This window comes from Sardina pilchardus, chromosome 5 (assembly GCF_963854185.1).
Source record: "Sardina pilchardus chromosome 5, fSarPil1.1, whole genome shotgun sequence".
NCBI lineage: Eukaryota > Metazoa > Chordata > Actinopteri > Clupeiformes > Clupeidae > Sardina > Sardina pilchardus.
Window position 1 is genome coordinate 13,115,638 of NC_084998.1, and position 23,777 is coordinate 13,139,414.

Genomic DNA, 23,777 nt, shown 5'->3' on the forward strand with positions numbered 1-23,777 from the left:
ACTAAATTGCCTATTAGAAATACATGCATTCATAGCTAAATGCATAGGCCAGCATCACACTCACAGTACACAGTTACACAGTACACAGTACACTCACAGTTATTCCCCCCCTTGCTGTCCCTTAATGCAATGTTTTTGCTTTGTTTTTGCTTTTGGGAATTATGCAAACGCTGTGAATTGTGAGTCTACATAACCAGAGCTAATGAATAGTCCAGTTTTTAATCATGCTGATCTGAAAACGTTCTTTAGTTCAGAGTGAAATGCATGTTGTGCCTCCTCCCACATTTTTGGCAACAGCCAGTTCAAGAACCACCACTGACTCACTTGGGGCTCTGTCAGTTACTACTAAACGACGAGAAGGAACTTTGAGTCATTTTGATATTTGGAAGACGGTCGTCATGGCAAACATCCCATCTGATAAAATGAGAAAGGTAAATCATGAGTTTACTTTTGCTCTTACATCAAATCTTTCTCAGTTGAGTTGTTTAATTGAGAGTGTCATTAATTAATTGGCCTAGGCAATGAACTTGAACCTTTCGCCAATTAAAAAAAAGTAGGCCTTAGTTCTCTGGTTAATATGGCTAATATAAGTTAATTGATTCATTGATGGTGTACGTACGTTCAAGGGATGTGTATTTGTTATAGCTTATGTGACTTTGCAACGTCACAGGCTAACTCTAATGTCACTATATTATTTATTTCAGGCCGAGGAATTCCTACAACCCTTCCAGCTCCCACTAAGAGAACTATTAAGTGTGTCAACACGACTAGGGGAAGACATGCGGTCAGGGCTGAGCGACACAACGAATTCAACCCCAGTGAAGATGTTGCCTGCCTTTGTTATGTCTTGTGATGGCACAGGTGATTGTTTTGAAATGTAGTTGCTAAAATCTAACCTTGCATCTTCGCTCACTGAAAAACCATTTACTTTAAAATGTAGGCTACTAAAATGTCTAGTCCAACATTTATCTTTCGGTTTACAAAATTGATTCATGCGTGGCTATTCAATTTGATCAATTAAAGTCAGGTTAAGTTTACATATCTATAATGTCAACATCATTGTGTTAGCAACATCAAACAGCACATTGGTATTTTGACCGTCAGTGCATCTGAAGGAATGGAGACCATGCAAAACACCAAAGCTTGGTTTAGCCTACTAAAACCTGTGCGTAACTGGCAGAGTATAGGATAGGCTTACTATGCATCTGCACACACTTATTTGAGCTCAAAGGCAAAGTCAAACTAATGGTCTCATAGGCAATGACAAAACACTTCGAGACAGTTATTTACTTTTACTATTGACTAACAGAGGTAATCGAAAACATCCTGAAAAAAGCACTTATCCCAATGATGTTAGTATTGCAACATCAGGTTAAAGGACAACTTTAAATATGTTGTGCCACAGTATTAAGAAGCATTCAATGGAGTTAAAAACATGTGCCATGGAACCACTGATATGTTTTGCCTGTTCAATACCCAACGCATTCATGGTGGGAACAAGCATGGTTTATCTCAAAGTATAATTAGATACAACTCAGCTCCAAATTCTGTTGGTCTCTAAGCATACAGTAGTTCTCTTTAAGAAACTTCACACTTGGGAGTCCTTTGACTCCAAAGTGAAACTGAAAGTGCAAGGATGATGATATAATACTGTGCCGTGTCGAAGTGCTCCCAAATGTTATTCCTCCACACATTAGTTATCCCTCTAACTCACATAGAAATGCGGCACATTTTATTTTGTCTCACCATGGGACTACTTGTGTAGCTGTATTTTAATAGGGAAAACGTGGAGGTGTTTGATCGCTTCTAACTTCATCTCTGTGATCCTAAGGAATGAACTAGGATATACTGTATCTAAGTGCTATCAAAGTAGCACCGCGCGCCAGAGCCAGTGAGTGCACGCATTGAAACACGAGAGGTATGTATCAACTCGTCTTAGTTATGGGAATAACGTAGTTTAATATGAAAAAAAAACGGTGGAAAAAAACGGTGGAGTGTTCCTTTAATCACAAGTAGAACTAGAAAAGCACTCAGAGAGCACCAGACCTCCGCCAAGCGAAAACTTAACCGCCTCCTGGATCAAGACGGTGATACAGATCTCTCCCAAAATGTAATCGTTTCTTCCTTTGGTCATTTCAGACCTTCCCTGAATCATCAAAATCCATCCATAACTTTTTGAGGTATCTTGCAAGCAAACAAACAAACAAACAAACAAACTCCAACGAAAACATTTTCAGGAAGAGGGGATCATTCTTTACAATATGTGGAAAGGTATATCACATGGCAAATGTGATAATGTGTGTGTGTGTAGAAATATGTTTTTTACTGTCTAAGTGGATTTCATTCATGTCCAGAGTTAGGGTGATTCAGAGAGAATGTGAATAGCAAGTGTTATTGGCAAGCATTACTTATTTTTGTGAAGAGAATCTGCAGGACTGAGTGGCAGCCGTATTTTGTACCGTTTTGCGGTACATCTAGTTCTGAACACACCAAAATAACTTCGGAAAAAAAAATCTCTTACCCAAAAAATAAGAAGCAATAGTAGAGAAATGTAAGATGTCAGTGTATTTTGAACACGTTATGCTGCATCATACATGTTATTAGCCTGGCAAGCATTAAATGTATAGTCTGGAGTCGGACCAAAGGTCATTAAAGGGTAATCCGGAGTGAAATGCACTTTAGATCAATTGTTCGGACTATTGGGAGTACATACGTTGAGTTGACACCAAAATCATGTCATTCGGATGTATTTTGAGAAAGTTCGAGTTCACCGTTTTTAGCCAAAACTCGTTAGCCTGGAAGTGAACGGGGCACGTCCTTTCGCCGCTACAAAATGCTATTTTTATACCTCTTCTACTGTTCCAAACAACACTACACTTACGTGGTAGTGAGTAGAGGGTCCCTAAAGCCAAACCGAAGTATCCCCACGTCTTTATGTGGTCGGATAGAGAGTCCAGAATGAATTTAATCGAGTCAGTACCTTTCCGGAAATGTCGCTGCTGTAGCTGGCAACGCTTTAACAACACTTTAATAACATTTCCGGAAAGGTACGGACTCGATTAAATTCAATAAAAAGAACTCGAACTTTCTCAAAATACATCCGAATTACATGATTTTGGTGTCAACTCAACGTATGTACTCCCAATAGTCCGAAAAATTGATCTAAAGTGCATTTCACTCCGGATTATCCCTTTAAGGCGGAGCAAGATACGTCATTGTAGTTCATGTCTATGGGTGCCATGGAGGTATTATAAGAACTGGAGAAAGTGAACAAGTCCCGCCCCCATTCATTTCAATGGGAATGCTAGGCTAGTGAAAATTGCCCAAATTGAACGATTTTTTCAGGCTTCAACATGGCGTTACAAGGGGCTTGTTTCCAGTGACGTTTTACTTAGCCAATTAAGTGCCAGGTTGCTGATTGACGTAAGGTACAGAAGGAGAGCTCGTGCCCACACTAAGCTCGTGCATGAGCTGAGAGTGGAACAGCCCCCAATCAGCATGAGGAAAACGGCACCGGACATGATGTATTTCTGGAAAATGGCGTGAAAATGGCGATGAGGAAGTGCCTTGCTAATCGGCGAAGCTAATCAGTCAAATCCTGACCCCCTGATGGGCGCAAAACGGGGATCACTTCCTCTGCATAAAGGGGGTGTGTCATGCGTGTCATGTCCATAGACTTCAATGGAACAGCTCTGCATAAAGGGGGATTTTGCCCCCCCTCCCTCTTGCGATTCGGGTTCCAGGAAGTGGCTTCTCATGAATTGCTCCGCCCTTAAAGGTCGGACCATTGACAGAGCTGAAGCCTGTGGGTGGGATGAACCGGTGTCTTTCAAACTGCCTCTGCACGTACTGTATTAGGCCAGCACTTGTGACCAATCTTAGCTGTTCGGCAAAACGGCAAATAGGCCTACATCCTTCATTAAAACTAATGATTTGAGTGCTTCTTTCTGCTCAACCTTCAAAGAAAAGCCCAAGTCTAACTCTTCCAAAGTCAATTCAAACAAGCGCGCTTTGTTAGCCATCTTTGTTGTTCTCTATGATTGTTCTGCTATCTCGCTGTCGCGCAGCTCTGTCGTCACCGTGCTAAGGCGGGCTCAAGGACTCGGTACATAGAGCGTTCTGATTGGACCGGCTGCCTCGATGCCGGACGCAGGATTGGCCTTAACGGTGTGACGCTAGACCATCCAAATATGTTTTGCCCCTAGGGTGCGCAGTGTTTCCCACAGATTAGAAGGCAATGTGTGGTGGTCGCCCCATGTCGGGGGCGGGGGGTGTACCGGCACAAAGTGTAGGTGCACCCATATTTTTCATTGCATAGCCTTTTTATTGCTCTCCTGTCATATAATGTGAATGATTTTTTAACAAGATGTAAAGCTTTTCTTTATTTGAAACACACACATTATGTAATTGTGAATAATTACTCTATTATAGGCCTACATTCTATATAGGCCTCCTGACATTTCTGATATTCATAACAGCAATCTTTATGCAGATTATGGCCTAGGCCTACTATTCATATTATGACTCCACCTCTTAAATTCAGCTGTCTGGTTGAAGCCTCAAAATATTGTAAACAAAGTAGCAGGCTAGGTTTATCTTACTCTACTGGTTGGACTGTTCAGTTTCTGTTCAGGACAGATAAGCTAATACTTTTTCTCCTTGGGACAGGCCCCTTTAACCCTTATGTTGTCCTTGGGGTCAATTTGACCCCAAGCAGTGTTTAACATCATAAAATATATGGTTCACTTTTTTTGTTTTGCTTCAAGTTTCATGACTTTTCCTTATTTGAAGGGTACAACAGAGTAAACATGAAATTTGCACAAAAATATGTTTCCAATGTCCTGTAAAAAAAATAGTTACGTTGGTGGTATTGGAGTCAATTTGACCCCATTTTTATGAAACATGATGAAAATGAATATTTGACAAATTATGGATATTATTATTGTAATAGTTGAGAACATGTAGCTATTATCATTATTTCATATACAAGTACATATTACATATAAGTTATTTTGGCAGGTCTGAAAAAGTCCAAAAAGTCAGCCTTTGGGCTGTTGACACTGGATTGGCCATATTGCCAGTCAGGGTTCCAGGGTTCATAAAGGGGTGTGGGGGGGTGGGATTGTTTTGTAGGGCTTTTGATAGTGGTTATTACACTCTTGTTAAGTACCTACCACAAAAAAAATTGGGTAAAAAAAATAATTTTAATCATTTTTGAGAGTTTTTTGTAGCTGGGGTCAAATTGACCCCAAGGACAACGAACGTCGTAAGATTTTAGGACAACATGAGGGTTAAGTGTTGGAGTTGAAAAACATTGGTATTGAGATGGTCAGTCAACTTGAATGCAAGAGTTTTAATCAAATGTCTGCAGCACAGCCTACTAATGATGCTAAACGGATCTAACAGTAATTTAGCTAGTCGTCTTCTGTGCGTCATTGCGTTCACGATTGTGAATGTTTTATGTACATTAAATGTGCATGTCGAGGGCGGGTGTCCATTGAGCGCGCACGAGAGCGGGCCAAGGAGAATGAGTTTACTTCTACTGTTTGGAAAAGTTGCACACATAGTCTACAAAGGTTGCGGGAGAACTTTATGCTTCACCCGAGCAGCGCCATGTGCATCTGTGCGACGGCTGCGACCACGCTTCCAGGGATGATATCGTTGGTTTTCATGGAGACAGACGGGGTGTGCATGGAAGGGAGGGACTGTGTGTGTGCGTGTGTTTGTGTGTAGGAGAGACAGATGCGTGATTGACAGAGAGGGAGAGCAGGGAAAGGAAATTCAGTTAAAGAATACTGCGTGTTTTTCAATAGCGTTAAAAAAAAAAAAAAAAAGAATAACGAAACTCAATATGTGGCGGCCGGTGCTGAATCTGTGGCGCACCGCCACAAATTAGTCTATGTGTGAGAAACACTGGGTGCGTCTAGGCTAACATGTTATTGGTTCTCACAGAGGAAGGGGATTTCCTGTCTTTGGATGTGGGAGGGACCAATGTGCGTATCCTCCTGGTGCAAGTGAGAGATGGAGTGCCAGAAGTGAAAAAGGAAAATAAAGAAGAAAAAACAATACCTGCAGACAAGAAGACAGGGTCAGGAGAGGAGGTGTGTGTATCTTGCTCTTATCTCTCTCGCTCTTGTTCTCTCCCTCTCTCTGTGTTTTTTGCTGTGTGCTAATATTTTGATTCTGGCTGCAGATGTGTGACTGTAGTCCAGAATGTGTCATCTGTTATATTTGTATGTATCGTATTATATTTATCCATCCTTCTGTTCTCACTGCTCTTTCCATGTTTCTCTGCAGTTCTTTGATTACATAGCTGCTGAATTGGATACATTTCTGGCCTCAAGAGAGCTCACTGTAATGCCTGGCCTTGGTTTCATCTTCTCCTTCCCCTGCTGGCAAAAAGCTCTAGACCAGGTTGGCATGCAGTGAGAAAACTTGATCTGAAAATGTCCATGCATGGACAGATGTGGGTGAATAAGTGTGTGTTTGATGAGTGTTTGAAACATGGTCTAGTCTAGTTCCCATGTACCAGGGGTGGACTGGTTATCTGGCATACCGGGCATTTTCCCGGTGGGCCGCGGTGCTATTTGGGCCGATAGTCCCGAGTCCAACACCTTTTTTTAAATCTATATGTTATTGTTTCTGACCAGCCCATAAGCCAGACAGTTGATCAGTTGACGGCCCGATTGACATTGGACTGGCCCAAGCACATCGTAGAGCACCAACCCACTGACTGAAAATGTTTGCGTTATAGCGAATAAGGTGGGCCGGTCTGGTCCAAAATGCCAGGGCCGATTTTTTGTCCCAGTCCGCCCCTGCCATGTACCCTTTTTCAGGTGGAGGCGTAATTAGGAAATAAAATGTTTTATTTATGGTTGTCATATGTTAGTGGGAAGAACATGTTTAATGTGATTTGTAGATGAGATTATATGGTCATTATTACGTGTAATATGGCTGTGATGTGTTTGCACAGGGCTTCCTGATCAAGTGGACAAAAGGCTTTTCCTGTTCAGGAGTGGAGGGAAAGGATGTAGTGCAGCTCCTCAAAGATGCCATAAGGAGACAGGGAGTGAGTATTCTCTGTGGTTGTTCACATTCAGAAGCATATTCAAAGTTCACCAGATTGTGGTTATAAATCTTATAACATTTACATAACATTTGTGATTCATGAATCCATACATTACTTGGGGATGTCAAACAATTAAAATGCTCTATATGAACATTTTTTAAAAAACAATTTTGGCAGATGAGTGAATCAATGAAGAGCCAAACCAAAATTACTTTGAAGTTCAAGGTCTCTCTTTTATTATAATTTTCCCTTTGACTCATGCATCATCTTAGTGACTGGTGTTGGATTTTTAGCATTATACGTTGAACATTCATGAGTAATGTACTGTATGCAGGCACAATTTTTATGATTTTGTTTAAAGGGGACATATTATACCTCTTTTTAAACGAGGTTAGAATTAGTCTCTCCCAAATTGAGCCGTTTCTGGGCTGGCCACGCCTCCGGCTGCGTGTATTGATTACGCTGCTCGTTTCACAGGTGAAAATGACTACAAACAGAGCCGGCATCCAACCACATATGTAAGACCCTGGTGCTAGGGTTGGTCTATGCAAATTCCCTTAGTATTACATCAGAATAAGGGAGCAATCCAAATGGCTCACAGCGGCATACTATTCTTGACACCAAAGTATTTCTACTGATCTACAGAAAACGGATGGATGGGTTTTTTTCACGCTTGGAGTGTTTATAAGAACAGTAGAGGCCTAAATATGAACACAAAGGCCTGCAAAAAGTGAGTTTTGAATAATATGTCCCCTTTAAAGTAGCACCAAAGAAGAATTGCTCTCGGAGTCCCCCTACAGGTGAAAAATACAATAAAAAACAAACTAACTATGAGTCTTGAGTATGAACATAACTCCTATGCAACATAGAGGGAATCATACGACAGCAGTATATCAGCTTTTTTCCATTTCAATTTTGGGGTGTGTGTGTTCCTACCCGGACACCAAACGTCCTATGGCTGTTTAACAAGCGAGAAGTCTTGCTCAGATTGCAGCAGAAGTGCTGTTCACCCTATTAAGAGTTTATGTGCCTTACTTTAAGGTAAAAAAAAACATCAGTTGGGTTTGTACAGTGTTAAAGGCAGTGAGAAGTCAACAAAAAACATTCTAACGTATGACTTGGGCTTCTCCAGGTGGGTATAGGCTCCATGCAGTGGAGTTAAGATGGTCTCATCCACACCCGTGCATATATGCTGTATCAGCATGCATACTGACCACTCTCTGAAGCTGGGAAGTATACGCCTCTCAAGGTCTTTCATAACCATACAATTTGGTACACCACATTACAGTAAAGTAAGGCAGTGTAGGAATCTCCCTTCATCGTACTGGGTACCCATTTAACGCTAATGAAGTTCACACGTTGTTGGTCAGTTTGTCAAAAACTGACCAACAGGGTCATGCTCACTTCCTGAGAGTCTGGGGACTCCTGATTGGGAAACGTTTTCCAATTTGGAAATTCCAATCCAATCACATTTATCAGGGGTTCCGTTACATCCTATTTTGCCTAACCTACAACAATAAACTAGCCTGGGTGTTCCCATCCTGCCTTGCGCGGTGATTTCATTCACACTGCTAAGGCAGTCTGGAAACTAACACCCAAATTTTCGCCCGATGTTGGCGACTAATCACAGAACAGGGGAGAAAGCAAGACCATGATGAGCTATGCACAAATGCATTTGATAGACATCTGTGGCGCCCAATGAACGGATCTTGGCATTTTTTCAAATACGAGAAAATTAAGGTCTGGTTGCCAGACCACGTCTCATTTGAGAAGTGGTAGGCGCTAGCCAGGCTAACAATAAACAGCAGCGGCAGGAAACAAATGTATGCAGGTCGAACTAGCTGTACATAAATGTACACATTCATCTTTGATGTTTGCAGGTGTTACTGTCACTATTACTCAATTTTTAAAACTGTAGCATCATCCCCACGTCGCTAATTGGCCTGACCTTTTTGTGTTTGGGTTGAAACGTTTTGGTGAATTATGGTATTCCAGTAGTATCAACAAAATGAGTTTTAAGCCATTATTTGAAAGAACTACATTTTAGTGCTTTGACATTTTGTATTTCTCCCACAGAAGTATGACATACCCTCAGTTGCCATGGTGAATGACGCAGTGGGAACACTGATGAGTTGTGGCAAAACAGACCGTCTCTTTGATATAGGTGTTGTCATTGGTAAGCCTTTATTCTTTTCCAATAACTATTAGAGACCCTTTCGGTAACACTCGCTATGAACCCAGTATTCACAAAACATTATAACACAAGTTGTAGGTCCGTTTCCAATAAACAAACCGTATCTGAGATGGAGTCCTATGGCTGACGCGTGTATTAAAAGTCTTCCAATGAATTGCTTTAATATTTTATTGTAACAAATGTCACACTAATACATACTGACACTTGGCACGTCTCACACGACTGACACGGTCAGAAAAACCGTGGAACTCCTAAACTCTCATGCCACGCATCCTCCTATATTCAGTCACGTAGGCTACTTAACAGAAACAAAACTCCTTAAAGTGACATGCACCTAATTAAGCTACATATCATCTAGGGCCTAACAGTGCAATCATACTATAAAATGTTACACTAAATTACATCCTGATACAAAATAAAATTATAATAATCTGATTAAACATCAGAATTCATAAACATAACACATTTCAAATTAATTATTTTAAATCTTGAATTTCAATAACAAAGCTATATTTGGCGGCTACATTACCGGCCCCTAATTGTTCTAATAATGCAATCAATCAGAACAATTATCTTATTTCTATTCAATCTTGCCTTATATCACATGAACAGGCATTCACATTCACAAAACATTAAATTCAAACACAAAAAAGGATATAGCTTTGTCATAAAGCTTCTGAAAGTCCATTGGCAGTCCATCTTCAAAGAAAAAGAGAAAGAGAGAAAGAGAGAGAGAGAGAGAGAGAGAGAGAGAAAGAGAGAGAAAGAGAGCCAGAGGTTGCCAGCACATGGCTCATCGTGGGGGCTTGGTCTTTACCACCTGCCCATCAAGAATCCACAAGCAGACAGATCTTCGTAATGGGTCTGTCCAAGATATTAGTCTTTGTCTTAATCCGTACTCTGCGAACAAGACCCTTCTTGTCTGGAACAGTCTCGATAATCTTTCCCATAATCCATGAGTTTCTTGGCGCACAGTCATCCACGAGAAGAACCACATCTCCTTCTGCGAAGTTTCTTGATGCTGTGGCCCACCGCTGACGCTCCTGAAGTTGAGGTAGGTACTCTTTGATCCATCGCTTCCAAAATAAATTCGACATATATTGAACCTGTTTCCATCTACGTCGCGAGTAGAGATCATCCTTGTCGAACAATCCAGGAGGTAGCGATGGCTTTGTTTTCAGCAACAGGAGGTGGTTAGGCGTCAGTGCCTCTAAATCGTTCGCGTCACTTGACGCCTTCGTGATAGGTCGACTGTTGATGATCGATTCCGCCTCACAAAGAACCGTGTGAAGGCTTTCTTCGTCCAGGGTTTGCTCTCTCACAGTGGAATTCAGCACTTTCCTTACTGATCTTATCAACCTCTCCCACACTCCACCGTGATGTGAAGCAGTGGGAGGGTTGAATGTCCACTTGATTCCATGTTGGTGGAACAGATGCTGAAACTGTGATGCATTCCAATCAGCAATGGCGGTCTTCAGCTCACGATTGCTACCAACAAAGTTTGTCCCGTTATCCGAGCGAATCTCCTTCACTTGTCCTCTCCGTGCAATGAAGCGCCGGATGGCGTGCATGCATGAATCCGTGTCTAATGACGAGGCAAGCTCAAGGTGCACTGCGCGAACAGCTAAACAAGTGAATATGACTCCGTATCTCTTTATGAGGCTCCGTCCACGTTTCACCTCAAATGGTCCGAAATAGTCCACCCCAACTCTGGTGAAAGGTGGATCATCTGGCAATACTCGCTCTTGCGGAAGATCAGCCATTAGTTGTCTTCCAACCTTTCCGTGTAAGCGCCGACAAGTCACACACTTTCCAAGGATCTTTCTTATTGCAGTGTTAGCACTCGGGATCCAAAACCTCTGACGTAATTCAGAGAGCATATGATTACGACCTCCGTGTCCAGTTTCTTCATGGATTTCTTGGAGGAGTAGATTGACAATGTGAAAGTCTCTAGACAAGATGACAGGTTGCTTACTACTTTCTGGCATAGCTGCACGACTTAGCCTTCCACCAACTCGCAACAGACCATCTTGAAGTATGGGGTTCAGCTTATACAACTGGCTGCTGCGCTTCACATTCTGTCCCTTGAGTAGAGTCGAAATCTCATCTGAAAACTTCTCCTTCTGACAAAATTTGATGATGTCAAGCTCTGCCTGATCCAAGTCCTCCACTGTAATGCGTGTGTGCTTGAAGCTTGCCTTAAAACTGTCCATCTGTCTCTGCATCAGCTGTTGACCACTATCTAGGCCATCTTCCTTGTTGGCTGCACACAGCTCTCTACGCCTTTGACAGAGACCCAAAAGTAAGGCCTTTAGCTTCAAAAACCACGCCACAGTTCTTTTCAACTTCATCCACGATGAGAAGTAGTTGATCAATCTCTTCAATGGAGTCACATTCTCTTCCACATTTATCAAGTTTACTGTAACTCCTTTAGCCTCAGGATCGTCTGAGGTGATTTCTGTATTGCTCAATGGAGTCTTTGGCCAACACTCAACTGGAGTGCAAAGGAATTCTGGACCTGACACCCAATTTGTGTTCTCCAGGAATTCATCCACGCTTTGCCCTCTAGAGGCGCAGTCGGCCGGATTCTTGTCGGTACGGACATGTCTCCATTGTTCCACATCAGAGCCTTTCAGAATGGCTGCGACTCTGTTCGCTACAAAAGTGCGGAAACGTGTGGTCTCATTCTGAAGATACTTGAGAACCACCGTACTATCCGTCCAAAACATTGACTCTGCAAGATCCAATTGTAGCTCTCTTCTCAGGACACCATCCATTTTCACAGCTACTGTAGCAGCAGTCAACTCCATACGGGGAATGGTAGGAGGCCTAAGAGGAGCCACTCTGGACTTGCCCATCATGAACGCGCAGTGAGTCTTGTTATTTGCATTCCGCATGAGAAGGTAACTGACTGACCCATACGCATTCTCACTTGCGTCGGCAAAATTATGTAATTGTGCAAATGCATAATCTCCAAATTCTTCAGGCTTAAAGCACCTTGGAATTGAGAAATGTTCCAAAGCAGGAAGACTGGCTAACCAGTCAGACCACCGCTTCTTGATGTGCTCAGGTAAGTCATCATCCCACCCGATCTTCAGTCTGCATAAGTCTTGCAGGATAGTCTTTGCTGGCAAAACCACAGGCGCCAGAAAGCCCAACGGGTCATAAATTGAACCAACGACTGAAAGAAGACCCCTTCTTGTGAATGGGCGGTCTCTGATGGAGATCTTAAACCTAAATTTGTCTGACTCGACACACCAATTGAGACCGAGGGCTCTCTCCAGAGGGAGCTCATCCTGATCGAGATCCAAGGTTTTCATCTCTCTCGCCAGTTCCGACTTTGGGATTGAGTCAAGCACTTTTCGACGGTTGCTCACCCATTTGTTGAGACGAAAGCCTCCATTAGCACAGATTTTCCTGAGATCCTCACACATTGAAATCGCTGCTTCATCTGTAGCGACGGACTTCAGGCAGTCGTCAACATAAAAATTCTGTAAGACTGTTTGTACAACTTCAGCTCTGAACTGTCCACTTTGATCTTCGGCGCACTTCCTCAAGGCGAAACTGGCACAACTCGGGGAGGATGTGGCTCCAAACAAGTGTACAGTCATCTTGTGTTCAGTCAGAGCTTGATTGCAGTCACCGCCTTGCCACCAAAGGAATCTCAGGAAATTGGAATCTTCATCAGTCACCCTTACCTGGTGGAACATTGCTTCCACGTCTGCCATGATTGCCACAGGCTCTTGTCTAAATCGGATTACCACGCCAATTAAACTGCTGGTCAAGTCCGGGCCCTGAAGGAGTTGATCATTCAGTGATGTACCTTGATAGGATGCTGCGCAGTCGAACACAACTCTTAGTTTCTGCTTCACAGGGTGGTATACTGCATGGTGCGGTATATACCACACTTTTCCTTCCTTGTGTGTCACTTCGTCAGACACTCGTACTGCATAACCCTTTTGTATTAGGGCCTCCATGAAGTCAGAGTATTCTTGTCGATAGCAATCATTTCTGATAAACTTCCGCCGTAAGTTATGTGCTCTCTGCTCAGCAACAGTGCGATTGTTTGGCATGTTGACCAATTTGTTCTTCAGAGGCAAACATATGTTGTAGTGGCCATCCACTAGTTTGGCAGATTCCATGACCATGTCCATAAACTGATGGTCCTCTCTAGACATTTCCACTGCTTCATGTTTTCCTTCCTCTGGGAAATCCATCTTGAACTGTTGAAGCCACAGATTCTCTAAACAGGCCACTGATATACGGTTTGCTATGGTCTTGGTTGGTTTTCTCTTATCTGTGTGACTGCAACCTTCCCTCAGAGGTCCATTCACGGTCCAACCTAGCTTGGTTCTTACAGCGTACGGTCCATTACCGACACTGCTCACCACCTCCCAGGGCTCCATAGCCTTTGGAACATTCGCTCCGATCAGCAATCCGATATCGGCTTCAATTTCAGGTAAAACTATTTCTTTAAGGTAAGACCACCTTTCAAGATCCTTTTGTTTTGGTATGTTTTCTTTTCCCACAGGTATCAGCCTTTGCGTGAAGGTGTCAGGCAGATCAATGAACTCATCACAGGACAGACTGCTGACCTCCAAGCCTGACACTACGTAAGTGCAGACAGGTTTCTCTTCATTCATGGTTCTTAGCAGTATTTCAGTCTTTCTTCCACTGAGCTTCAGTTTGTCCTTTAGTGCCTCCGTACAGAACGTGGCAGAGCTGCCCGGGTCCAGAAAGGCGTAAGTCTGCACCACATCGCTTCCCTTCTTGGCTTTGACTCGGACAGGAACTATTGTGAGTATGCAGTCATCTTCTCCGGCCCCAGTCAGCTCATAACCCTCAGGCTCTGCACAGACGAACGCACTCAAGACTGTTTGACCTTCACTGTTAGTCTTCTTGTCTGTATCACTAACTGTGTCCTTCTTCTTAATATGCAGCAGTGTAGGATGGAATAAAGAACACACTTCGCAGCTCACCTTTCCCTTACAGAATTTGCTCATGTGACCTTGCTTCACGCAGCTAAAACACAGTCCTTTGCTTCGTAAGAATTCCAGCTTCTCTTTGTGTGGCTTGCCTCTAAGCTTAACACATGACTCTATAGCATGTTCACCTTTACAGAAGAGACATGTCTTTGTTGCAGGTGTAACAGGGTTTGTATGCTCCATTGTCTTTGTGTCTTTCTCTTGATGTTCCAGCTGTACAGCAGTGGTGGTGAAAGACTTCTTAATTACACCTTTCTTTTGCTCTTTGTAATTAATTTGTTTAGTTGTGGATGCTTTAGTTGGTGTGCTGTCTTTTATGTCACCAAAGACTGGATGAAGTGCAATTTTGGCTTGTTTGTTAATAAACTCAACCAGATCCTTAAATCTGACTCGTCTGTCTCGTTGCTCTTGCATGCTACAGACAACAGATCTCCACCTTTCACGTAGCTTGTATGGAAGCTTTGCTACGATAGCCTTCAAGTTTGCAACATTATCAAGCTCTTCCATGTAACTCACTTCAGCCATTGTGTTAGAGCAAGCTGTTAGAAAAAGTGAAAAGGCATTTAAAGCCTCTGTATCTTCTGGCTTGATAGGTGTCCAATTCAAGACCTTGTTTGTGTAGGCTACAGCAATTTTGTAATCATTTCCGAAATGCTCTTTGAGCAGCTGCTTGGCTTTGTAGTAACCTGCATCTGGCTGCATATGAAGGCAACTCTTAATTAACTCTTTGGGCTGTCCACTAGTAAACTGCTCTAAGAAATAGAGACAGTCCTTAGAGCTTTCAGTGCGGGATTCTACGCCATGCTCAAAGGCTCTTACAAAAAGATTGTAATCTAGGGGATCGCCACTGAAAGTAGGGATGTCCAACGGTGGTAAAGTCATCATTTTCTGTTGTTTTACCATCAACTCTGTTATGTTATTTTGACGTGTCATGACGCTGCAGAGGGTTTCTACTGGATGATCACCAGTTACAAAGTTAGAATGAGACTGCTGAACTTCAGTTGACACATGTTGAAGTGGCCTAAATTCACCATGTCTGTTATCTGTGTTGATGACTGGAATTTGACTTGTAGGTAACGGTAAATATCCAGACTCAATAGTCATTCCACATACAGGGCTCACATTTGATGAAAGCTCATTTTGGAAACTATCTAAAACTTTGAGTTTAGCATCAGAGACAGCAATAGCAGTTTGCAAATCTAAATGTTCCCTTTTTGCTTTCAACTCAGCTTCCTGGCGTTCGAGATCTTGCTTTTGTTTAAGAGCTGCAGCTTTAGCGAGCAATGTAGCTCTCTCCACTTCAACTTTCATGCGCGCTGAGGAGGCAGTAGACGACACTTTGCTTCCAACGGCAGATCCACGCTTTCTGCTCTTACTGCTTGCAGCAGCAGACACCATAGACACGCTATCTGTAGGCTGTACATCTGCGTCACAGAGCCTAGCCTGTTCTGCGCGCTCCTCCACTGTTCTAATCCACGTTTCCACTTTGTGCATGAATTCGTGAATATGGCTTACATTAGGCTCATACCATGAATTTTGATCTTTGCTAAAGTCCTCTTCATCCACTAACTCTTTTAAACCATAATTTATCTTGTTAAATTCTTCAAACGACTCTTGATAATTCAAACGCAATTTCTGTTTCACTGTATTTACGTTAGCATCATCTTCCATTAGCAGTTCGAGTTGCTTAGCTTGGCTAGTTAGATGACCTAGCTTAGCCTTTCGAGACTGAGTTAACCTGTTAATTTTTTCTTCAACAGCCTTCTCTGTCATTTTCGTTTCTCTTTTTCCACAAGCTAACTCTTCATAATCATCTTGCATTATGTCAGTTTTCCGGAATTTACAATGCTAGTTTTCACTGCTTACCGTGAGCTGCCGCTTTCCTTTTCTTTCAGTCCACAATGCCTGGGTAGGCTATTCGTCGAGATCCCTCGTCAAGCAAGCAAGCACCAGCAGTTCACAGTTTCCACGAGCCTTGTATCCTCTTCAGTAACGTTATTCCCTTTCCACATGGAGCGGGAAGGTTTTTCTGACTAAAATGTAGGTCCGTTTCCAATAAACAAACCGTATCTGAGATGGAGTCCTATGGCTGACGCGTGTATTAAAAGTCTTCCAATGAATTGCTTTAATATTTTATTGTAACAAATGTCACACTAATACATACTGACACTTGGCACGTCTCACACGACTGACACGGTCAGAAAAACCGTGGAACTCCTAAACTCTCATGCCACGCATCCTCCTATATTCAGTCACGTAGGCTACTTAACAGAAACAAAACTCCTTAAAGTGACATGCACCTAATTAAGCTACATATCATCTAGGGCCTAACAGTGCAATCATACTATAAAATGTTACACTAAATTACATCCTGATACAAAATAAAATTATAATAATCTGATTAAACATCAGAATTCATAAACATAACACATTTCAAATTAATTATTTTAAATCTTGAATTTCAATAACAAAGCTATATTTGGCGGCTACACAAGTATTATGAATCCATTCATAAAGCCTCATAATTATTGACATGAGTATGTATTTAAGTAAAAATAAAGCGCAGACTCCCCATACTAATGTTCAATCTCAAAAGATGGTGATGGTGATAGCTAGACTATATTTATATATTTTTTCCCTACCTGATATTCTAGTGTATTATTCCACTTCTTGGTTGAATTCCCCATTGTTCTGCGTTCTATAAGGGGTGCATTAAGCAATGTTTTCAAAGCTAGGATCTAATGTTTATCAGAATACTGGGATATGCCTGCTTGACAACGGGAGAGATACTAACGATTGGCTTTTGGCCATAACAACCATCCATTTAGAACTAGCAATGGCAGTTTGTCCTGTAAGTTGAGAATTAGTTTAACTGTAAGTAACCTACACACCGCCAACGACTTAAGCTTCCAACTGTGCGTTCAGACCAAGAGCGACTTGAGCTTCCAAAATCGCTTGGGACGCCCTGTCAAGCACGCCGTGGGAAGCTTGGATGCTTTGGCCGCTCTGACGTAGTAGCATTCTATGTTCGTTGCTGGTCGTTTGGTCGCTGAACCGCGTCATAGCTCATTACCATAAAGTTGAGCCACTTTCAACTTTCTCAAGTCGCTCAAGATGCCCAAAACGCGACGCCGACGGATTGGTCGCTGCTGGCAGTTGAGAGAAGCCGGCTTCCATTGAAAATGACTGACTTCCGGAATCTTTCGAAGCTCAAGACCGAGCCCGTGGTGTGAACGCACAGCAAGAAGCTCTGGATGCCCTGTCAAGGACGCTTGGGGGAAGCCTTGGACACTTCAGGCACTTTGGCCGCTCTGACATGGCAGCATTCTATGTTCGATCATGTTCGTTTACTGGTCGTTTGCCGCTGAACCGCGTCATAGCTCATTACCATAAAGTTGACCCAATTTTAACCTTCTGCTTGACGCTCAAGTCGCTCAAGACGCCCCAAAATGCCCTCCTTCAAATCTTGAACTTAGAAATAGCCACTAAAAAATTAGCGAATTAGAACAAAGCCTACTTGTGATGTCAAATATCGCAAAGCCATTGAAGTTCAATTGTGGCTGCCATAGAGGGTGCCATTTAGTCAAATGGACCATTTCAATAGCCAGCCTAAATATAAGGTTTTAATTGGGCTTGTAAATCGCAATTGAGTTTATTTTGTATAAATCAAAGTTTAATATATACTATTTTAACATTAGAGAACACAGTACAATACTCAATTCATCCATTCTATGTCCTCTTTAAAGGTTGGGTATGTGATTCGCAAAACGGCCGGCAGATTTTGAAAATACATAACTCAAATAGTCCTACCCTTTTTTTTACCCTAACTCACACTGAGGAAGGCAGAGCGCCGAAACGCGTCTGTGTGAATAAATGATTGTTTATGCATAGTGCGGCCTATCTCTTGTTTCCATGATACCCTAACTCAACCCATTCGAAGAACAAGGACGGCATTCATGCACGGGGGAGAATTCAGATGCGTGAGAGCGAGCCAGGCCAGGCACTCTTGACAGGGTAGAGCTGTATAAAATGAAAAGCCAACCCTTGCGTCTGTACAGCATTACGAGCTCTAGTCTCCAATCGCTCACATCAGCTTCCTCCCCAAGCAGGTTACTTAGCTAGCTATAGTTCTAAATTCTCTATTCACCTCCAAAGGGGTTGTAGGTAATAGTTCCAAAAATCCCCGAAGGCACATGATTTTCTACATTATTGTAAAAGCACCAATTAGGCCCCTTTCGTTCGGAAATTCTAAAACAACAATGCTTTTTAATACACCAAAATATTTGATAAATTAACCTTAAATTTTAGTGGAGTTTAGTGCTGGCCCGGTGGTTCGCCTATTCCACTGGAGCTCCAAGCGGTTTCGTTTCGGTTTCAGCCTATACAACACTCTTCGAGTCACGGTAAAATGTCATTTTTGGTACATATACTGTATCCGCCGTCTTAGTTTGTAATGAAGTGATGCATACAACAAGGGCGGACACAAGGGACGTGCAGTAGTTGGCTTCGTTTTAGCACTTGCTCAGAAGCTTTGAGTGTGTGCACGAAAGGGTCACGCGCGTGGGGGGGAGGAAGAGGAGTAGGACCGTTAGATTGACGAACGACCTGTGAAATGATGCCAGAGGGTCAGGAATATAATTTGCTGGAGTTTTTGTCCACAGATGATTGACGTGTTTAATTTCCATTTCAGTGCTTCCAACTCAGTGGCTGTAAGTGGGTTAGGAAGAATAAATGATTTTGTAAAAATGGCCAAAAAAGCGAATTCCATAGGCTACCCTACCTTTAAATTTGTCAGGGGAAAGTAGTTACAAACAAGACAGTTCTAGCGATTAAAGCGTTAAAATTATAACACAACGCAAGTGGCAACAGTGGAATAAGCGGGATAATGGACACCACTGTGGTCAGTTCACAGAAATGAATGCACGCGCGTCGGGCCATATTACAACCTCAGCCATGCATTTATTTCTGTGAATCGACCACTGTGTCGTCCATTATCCCTTACATATAGAAAGGTACTACCTAATGACAATCATTATGAGGCTTTATGAATGTATTTCTAATGCTTTTTTATCTGGATGTTTCTGGAAAAAAATGTTTTATGCCAAGAATGCTTAGCTGAGGGAAAGTCTTCAAACTTCACTTTAACTTATTTAACATTAAATTAATACACTGTTTTAAAACACTTTAGTAGGCCTACATATCATGACATGGCTTGATTAGCCCTTTACACCCAGAAGGCAGTTTACTCTACTGTGGGTTGGTCTTCATTAGGACCAAATCCACCACCTTTACCGCGGCTAGTTATAATCAGTTCATAAATCCTGGCCCTGTCCTGCAGGCACAGGGACCAACGCCTGCTACATGGAGGAGATGCGTAACGTGAAGAGCGTGGAGGGAGACAAGGGACGCATGTGCATCAACACAGAGTGGGGGGGCTTCGGGGACGATGGCGCCCTCAGGAACATCCAGACGGAGTTTGACATGGCATTGGACGACGACTCCGGCAACTGGCGCATGAATACGTAAACCACCAATTTCAACCTTTATGACTGTGTTATACTTTGACTTTGAAGTCAGTGTTTCTACTAAGAATGTAGGGGCTCATTGCCAACACTTTTAGGGCTGTATTTTGTCAAAGAAAATCCCGCACACTGTCCATTACGCATGCATATGTATTTACAACATTTCGGTCATAGACCTTCCTCAGGTGAATATGTATTTTGACCATTTCAACTTTTGGTCTGAAGTGGGTGCGGTTTAAGTGCATTTAGGGTGTGTCCAAATCCTTAGGCTGGTTCAGTGACGCCAGGCACGTTTCAAAAGGGTTGTTATTATGGTTCATAACTAATCATGTTGTGTGTTTTGGCCATCACGACCATCAATGCATCAGCAGGATTCCTCTTACAGTAAAGCAACACTAAAGCACTTTTCCTCTGTCGCACACATGCTATTTGTTCATCCAGCAAATAACAGACAAGGTAGAATATGTTGCATGATTTTATGAAAGTATGATGTATTGCGACATCGAAGCAAGTAAAATTTGTAGTTTCTGATGTTTCATTTAATCGAACTACAGATACACTACCCCACCTCGTAAAGTTACACAGTGCCATTCACCCTCTTACGAGTTGATGAACCGCTGAAATGATTTTGGAAACATTATTTTAAAGAGGAACTATGCAGGATTGGCGATTTCATCTCTGGTTTCGGTTTCGTTCTTCGTTTTCGCTCGTTTTATGCTTGCATTTTCTCTGCAGAGCTTCCCCGACAGCTTTAGCGTGTATATTTATACATGTATAGGCTATATTTAAATATATAAATTGCAAACGTGGTTCTTCGTCTCAGACTTGCAGATGTAAACACGGAGCGATCGTCTCCTGCAGAAAGTTGCATAGGGTCTCTTTAAGGTACGAAAAACTCTTTAGTGTTGTTTTAAGCTTGCTTTGCTGAAACAGGTGTGTGTGTAACAAGAATGTACATGCATTCTGCATTTGCCTAGGCATATTGAGCTATAGGTAATCACAGAACAAAGTCTCACCTCAGTCAGGAACACTATGTCTCTAGAAAATAGTTTTATACTATTGCATAAAATACATTTTGGCGGTATGCTCTGTTGTGGGGGCCTCCTGTATGTAAGTATGAGGGGGTTAAGGGAGCAGGTGTGTGTCAAAAAAAGGGCCTGGCCAGCTGGCAATCAGCTGAGCTGTTAGATTGACAGTCAGCTGGGCCATCCAGGGAAGCTAGCGAAACTCCGTGACCTGACTGATGCTGTGCTCCATGTTTAGTTACTTTCACAATAGCCTAATGACTGTGTTGGGATTGAAAACATAACAATAAAAAAGAGACACTCACTGTAATAACATTCAAATGAGTGTTGCTAAGGACTCATTGCACTAGCAGATCATAAGCTAGATTTATTGATAATGAAATTTCAAAATACACACTCATGGGGTGTGCAAGTTGATTTGCTATTTAAACAGCATACATGCTAGAGTGGAAGATGATAGCTGTTGTGCTGCTGTTTGTGTGTGTGTGTGTGTGTGTGTGTGTGTGTGTGTGTGTGTGTGCGCGCGCGTGTGTGCGTGTTTGCGTGCGTGTGTGTGTGTTTCTCTCACTCTCTGCGTTTATACAGATTTGAAAAGATGATCAGTGGCAGATACCTTGGCGAGGTGGCTCGGCTTGTTCTGGTGAAGATGGCTACAAACAAATTGCTGTTTAATGGCACCATACCAGAAGCATTGCGCCAACCCTATGGCTTTAAGACCAAATCCATGTCTCGCATTGAGTATGTTTACATGGATTTTAATATTCCGATATTGACCTGGTTAAAACAATATTCAGAATAAAGCCTTCTCCGATTGCCTTAACTGGAATAAGAATTCAGAATAAGCAATAACCGAAGTAAGATATGTGCAAATTGTTATACCCAGGCAGCACCAGTGAGTCTAAAGTTTTTATTAAGTGTGTTTGCTGTTGTTCTCTGGCCAATAGGACATTGAGCTTGCAGGACATTAGTCAGGTCCAGCAGATCCTGGGACTCCCAGCAGAGCTGCTAGATTGTGAAGACTGTGAGATTGTGCAGAAGGTCTGTGAAGCCGTCTCCACTCGTGCTGCACAGCTATGTGGTGCAGCCCTAGTTGCCATAGCCAAACAGATGGGGAAACCAGACGACTCAACAATCACAGTGGCAGTGGATGGTAGTGTCTTCGAATTACACCCACAGTGAGTAGGTTTTAAATTGTTAGTTGAGCTATTTAAGAATTTTACTTACTTAAGTTGTTTGGAATGGAAGAGTCAGTTTGGAATGGAAGAGTCACATTTTAATGTCACTTGTGAACTTAAGGCCAAAGCAGTGACAGCAGGTTGTTGCTAAGGTTCAGATATGGAGGTACAGGTTTGGGACAAGAAGGAGCACAAACCCTTAACAACAAACTACTAGTCAAATTACATTTAGCAGTGCACTTAGTGCATGGCAGACTGTCATAAACCTAGTTGGTGGTGAGTTTGTATAACTTCGTAATTATATAATACTGTATGTGTTCCGATCTTGGAAAACCCACCACATGGTGCAATCTTACCAACTACACATACATGACAGAGATTGTCATGTATTGATTATTCCCAAGAGTCCAAACTTTCAAATCATGTATAATATGACTATGCTACAGTACATAACAATTTGATGTATAAAAATGATTTAGAATGGTGGGGGGGAGGTGGGGGAGGGGGTAAATGACCCAGGAACATCCTATGCATAATATAACTGACATGTCCTGAGATTTTTATACATTTAACTGGTTAAACTAATTGATTAAATCAACCAATGTAAACAAATCAGACATAGGAACAATGAAAAGCTATGCAGCAGCTACAGTAGATTAAACACAAGCAAGAGTCTTTATGTGAAATCCCTGACTGTGCTAGCATTTCAGTCTTTGCTTGTGGTGTTGTGTGGGGGATCTTTTTTTTTTAAAGAGGGGGCTGTCAGTTAACTTAACTCATTTCTTCTTAAGTTTCAGACACAAGCTTAAAGAAACTGTTGAAGATTTGGAACCCAAATACACTTTCAACTTTGAAAAAAGAGCTGGTGCCACAGGTGCTGCTATGGTTGTGGCTAAGATGAGTGATGACAAGTGATGGCAGCCGATTCTTAAAGCCAATCCCATGCATATGAGCCACAACAACAACAAAAAAGAAAATAGAAATAGCAACAGAAGGTGGATTCTCCTCATGTGCCCCTTAAACAATTTTGCTGACATTTTCTTGAAAGATATGTTTTATTATTATTTTCTATTTGAATAGCTGATACATTTTGATATATTTTAATTTTAGGAGCATAAACATGATCATGGCCACTTTTGATGAATAAGCAAGTTGGTAAAATGGAAAAAAATACAGCTTTAGCCTAATAAATAGATTATATATTTTGTTTTGCATTGATGGCTTTTGACTATAGTGGCTTAGAACAATTGTTTTGAGTGTCTTGACATACTGTGTGAAATAAATTCTATATAAAATGAGTGTCTTTGCTAGGCCTTTTCTACTGACAGAGAACCGGCACTGTTCCTGTTCGCAAACCAACATTTTAACCGGTTGGAGGGTTTCCACCAAACAAAAGCCGGTTTGGAACTTGCACCTTGGTTTGGAAGTTGAACCAGAAATAAGTTGTTTTTTCCTGCCTGTCATTCTGCCATTCAGAGGAGAAAAGTGTTCCGTCCATATCGAGCGTTGCCACGGGTTCGCTGTCGGTGGACAGCATAATTCTCAGCATAATTACATCCACAAAATGAATGATGATGGATCAATGCAAACTTACAAACCTATGTAGGCCTACTATTGCAGGACAGCAATGTTATAGACCTAAATGAAGAAGAAACCAATTGAGAAAAGGAAGATTTTACTTAAATGTGTAGATTTATAATAATGTAGAGGATGATTTGTCTGAGTTGTAAGGCTTCATATCAATGTCTTCAAAATGTATAGACCTATGGAATTGTGTGCAGAATTTGGAAAAGTAAGCTAATTGTAG

The 23,777-nt window shown here is 42.0% G+C and overlaps 1 protein-coding gene across 1 annotated transcript in view; it reads left to right on the forward strand.

Moving 5' to 3' along the window:
- LOC134079787 (hexokinase-2-like) overlaps window positions 1-23,200 on the forward strand; it is a 40,335-nt gene extending 17,135 nt beyond the window's left edge. The window contains exons 12-21 of the mRNA XM_062535862.1: window positions 298-431; window positions 705-861; window positions 5,953-6,101; window positions 6,298-6,414; window positions 6,974-7,069; window positions 9,146-9,245; window positions 19,587-19,770; window positions 21,381-21,533; window positions 21,740-21,970; window positions 22,762-23,200. Of these exons, the coding sequence (XP_062391846.1) occupies window positions 298-431; window positions 705-861; window positions 5,953-6,101; window positions 6,298-6,414; window positions 6,974-7,069; window positions 9,146-9,245; window positions 19,587-19,770; window positions 21,381-21,533; window positions 21,740-21,970; window positions 22,762-22,885 (1,445 nt within the window). The 3' untranslated portion in view covers window positions 22,886-23,200. The remainder of the gene's footprint in view (window positions 1-297; window positions 432-704; window positions 862-5,952; window positions 6,102-6,297; window positions 6,415-6,973; window positions 7,070-9,145; window positions 9,246-19,586; window positions 19,771-21,380; window positions 21,534-21,739; window positions 21,971-22,761) is intronic.
- Window positions 23,201-23,777: the final 577 nt, after the last annotated feature.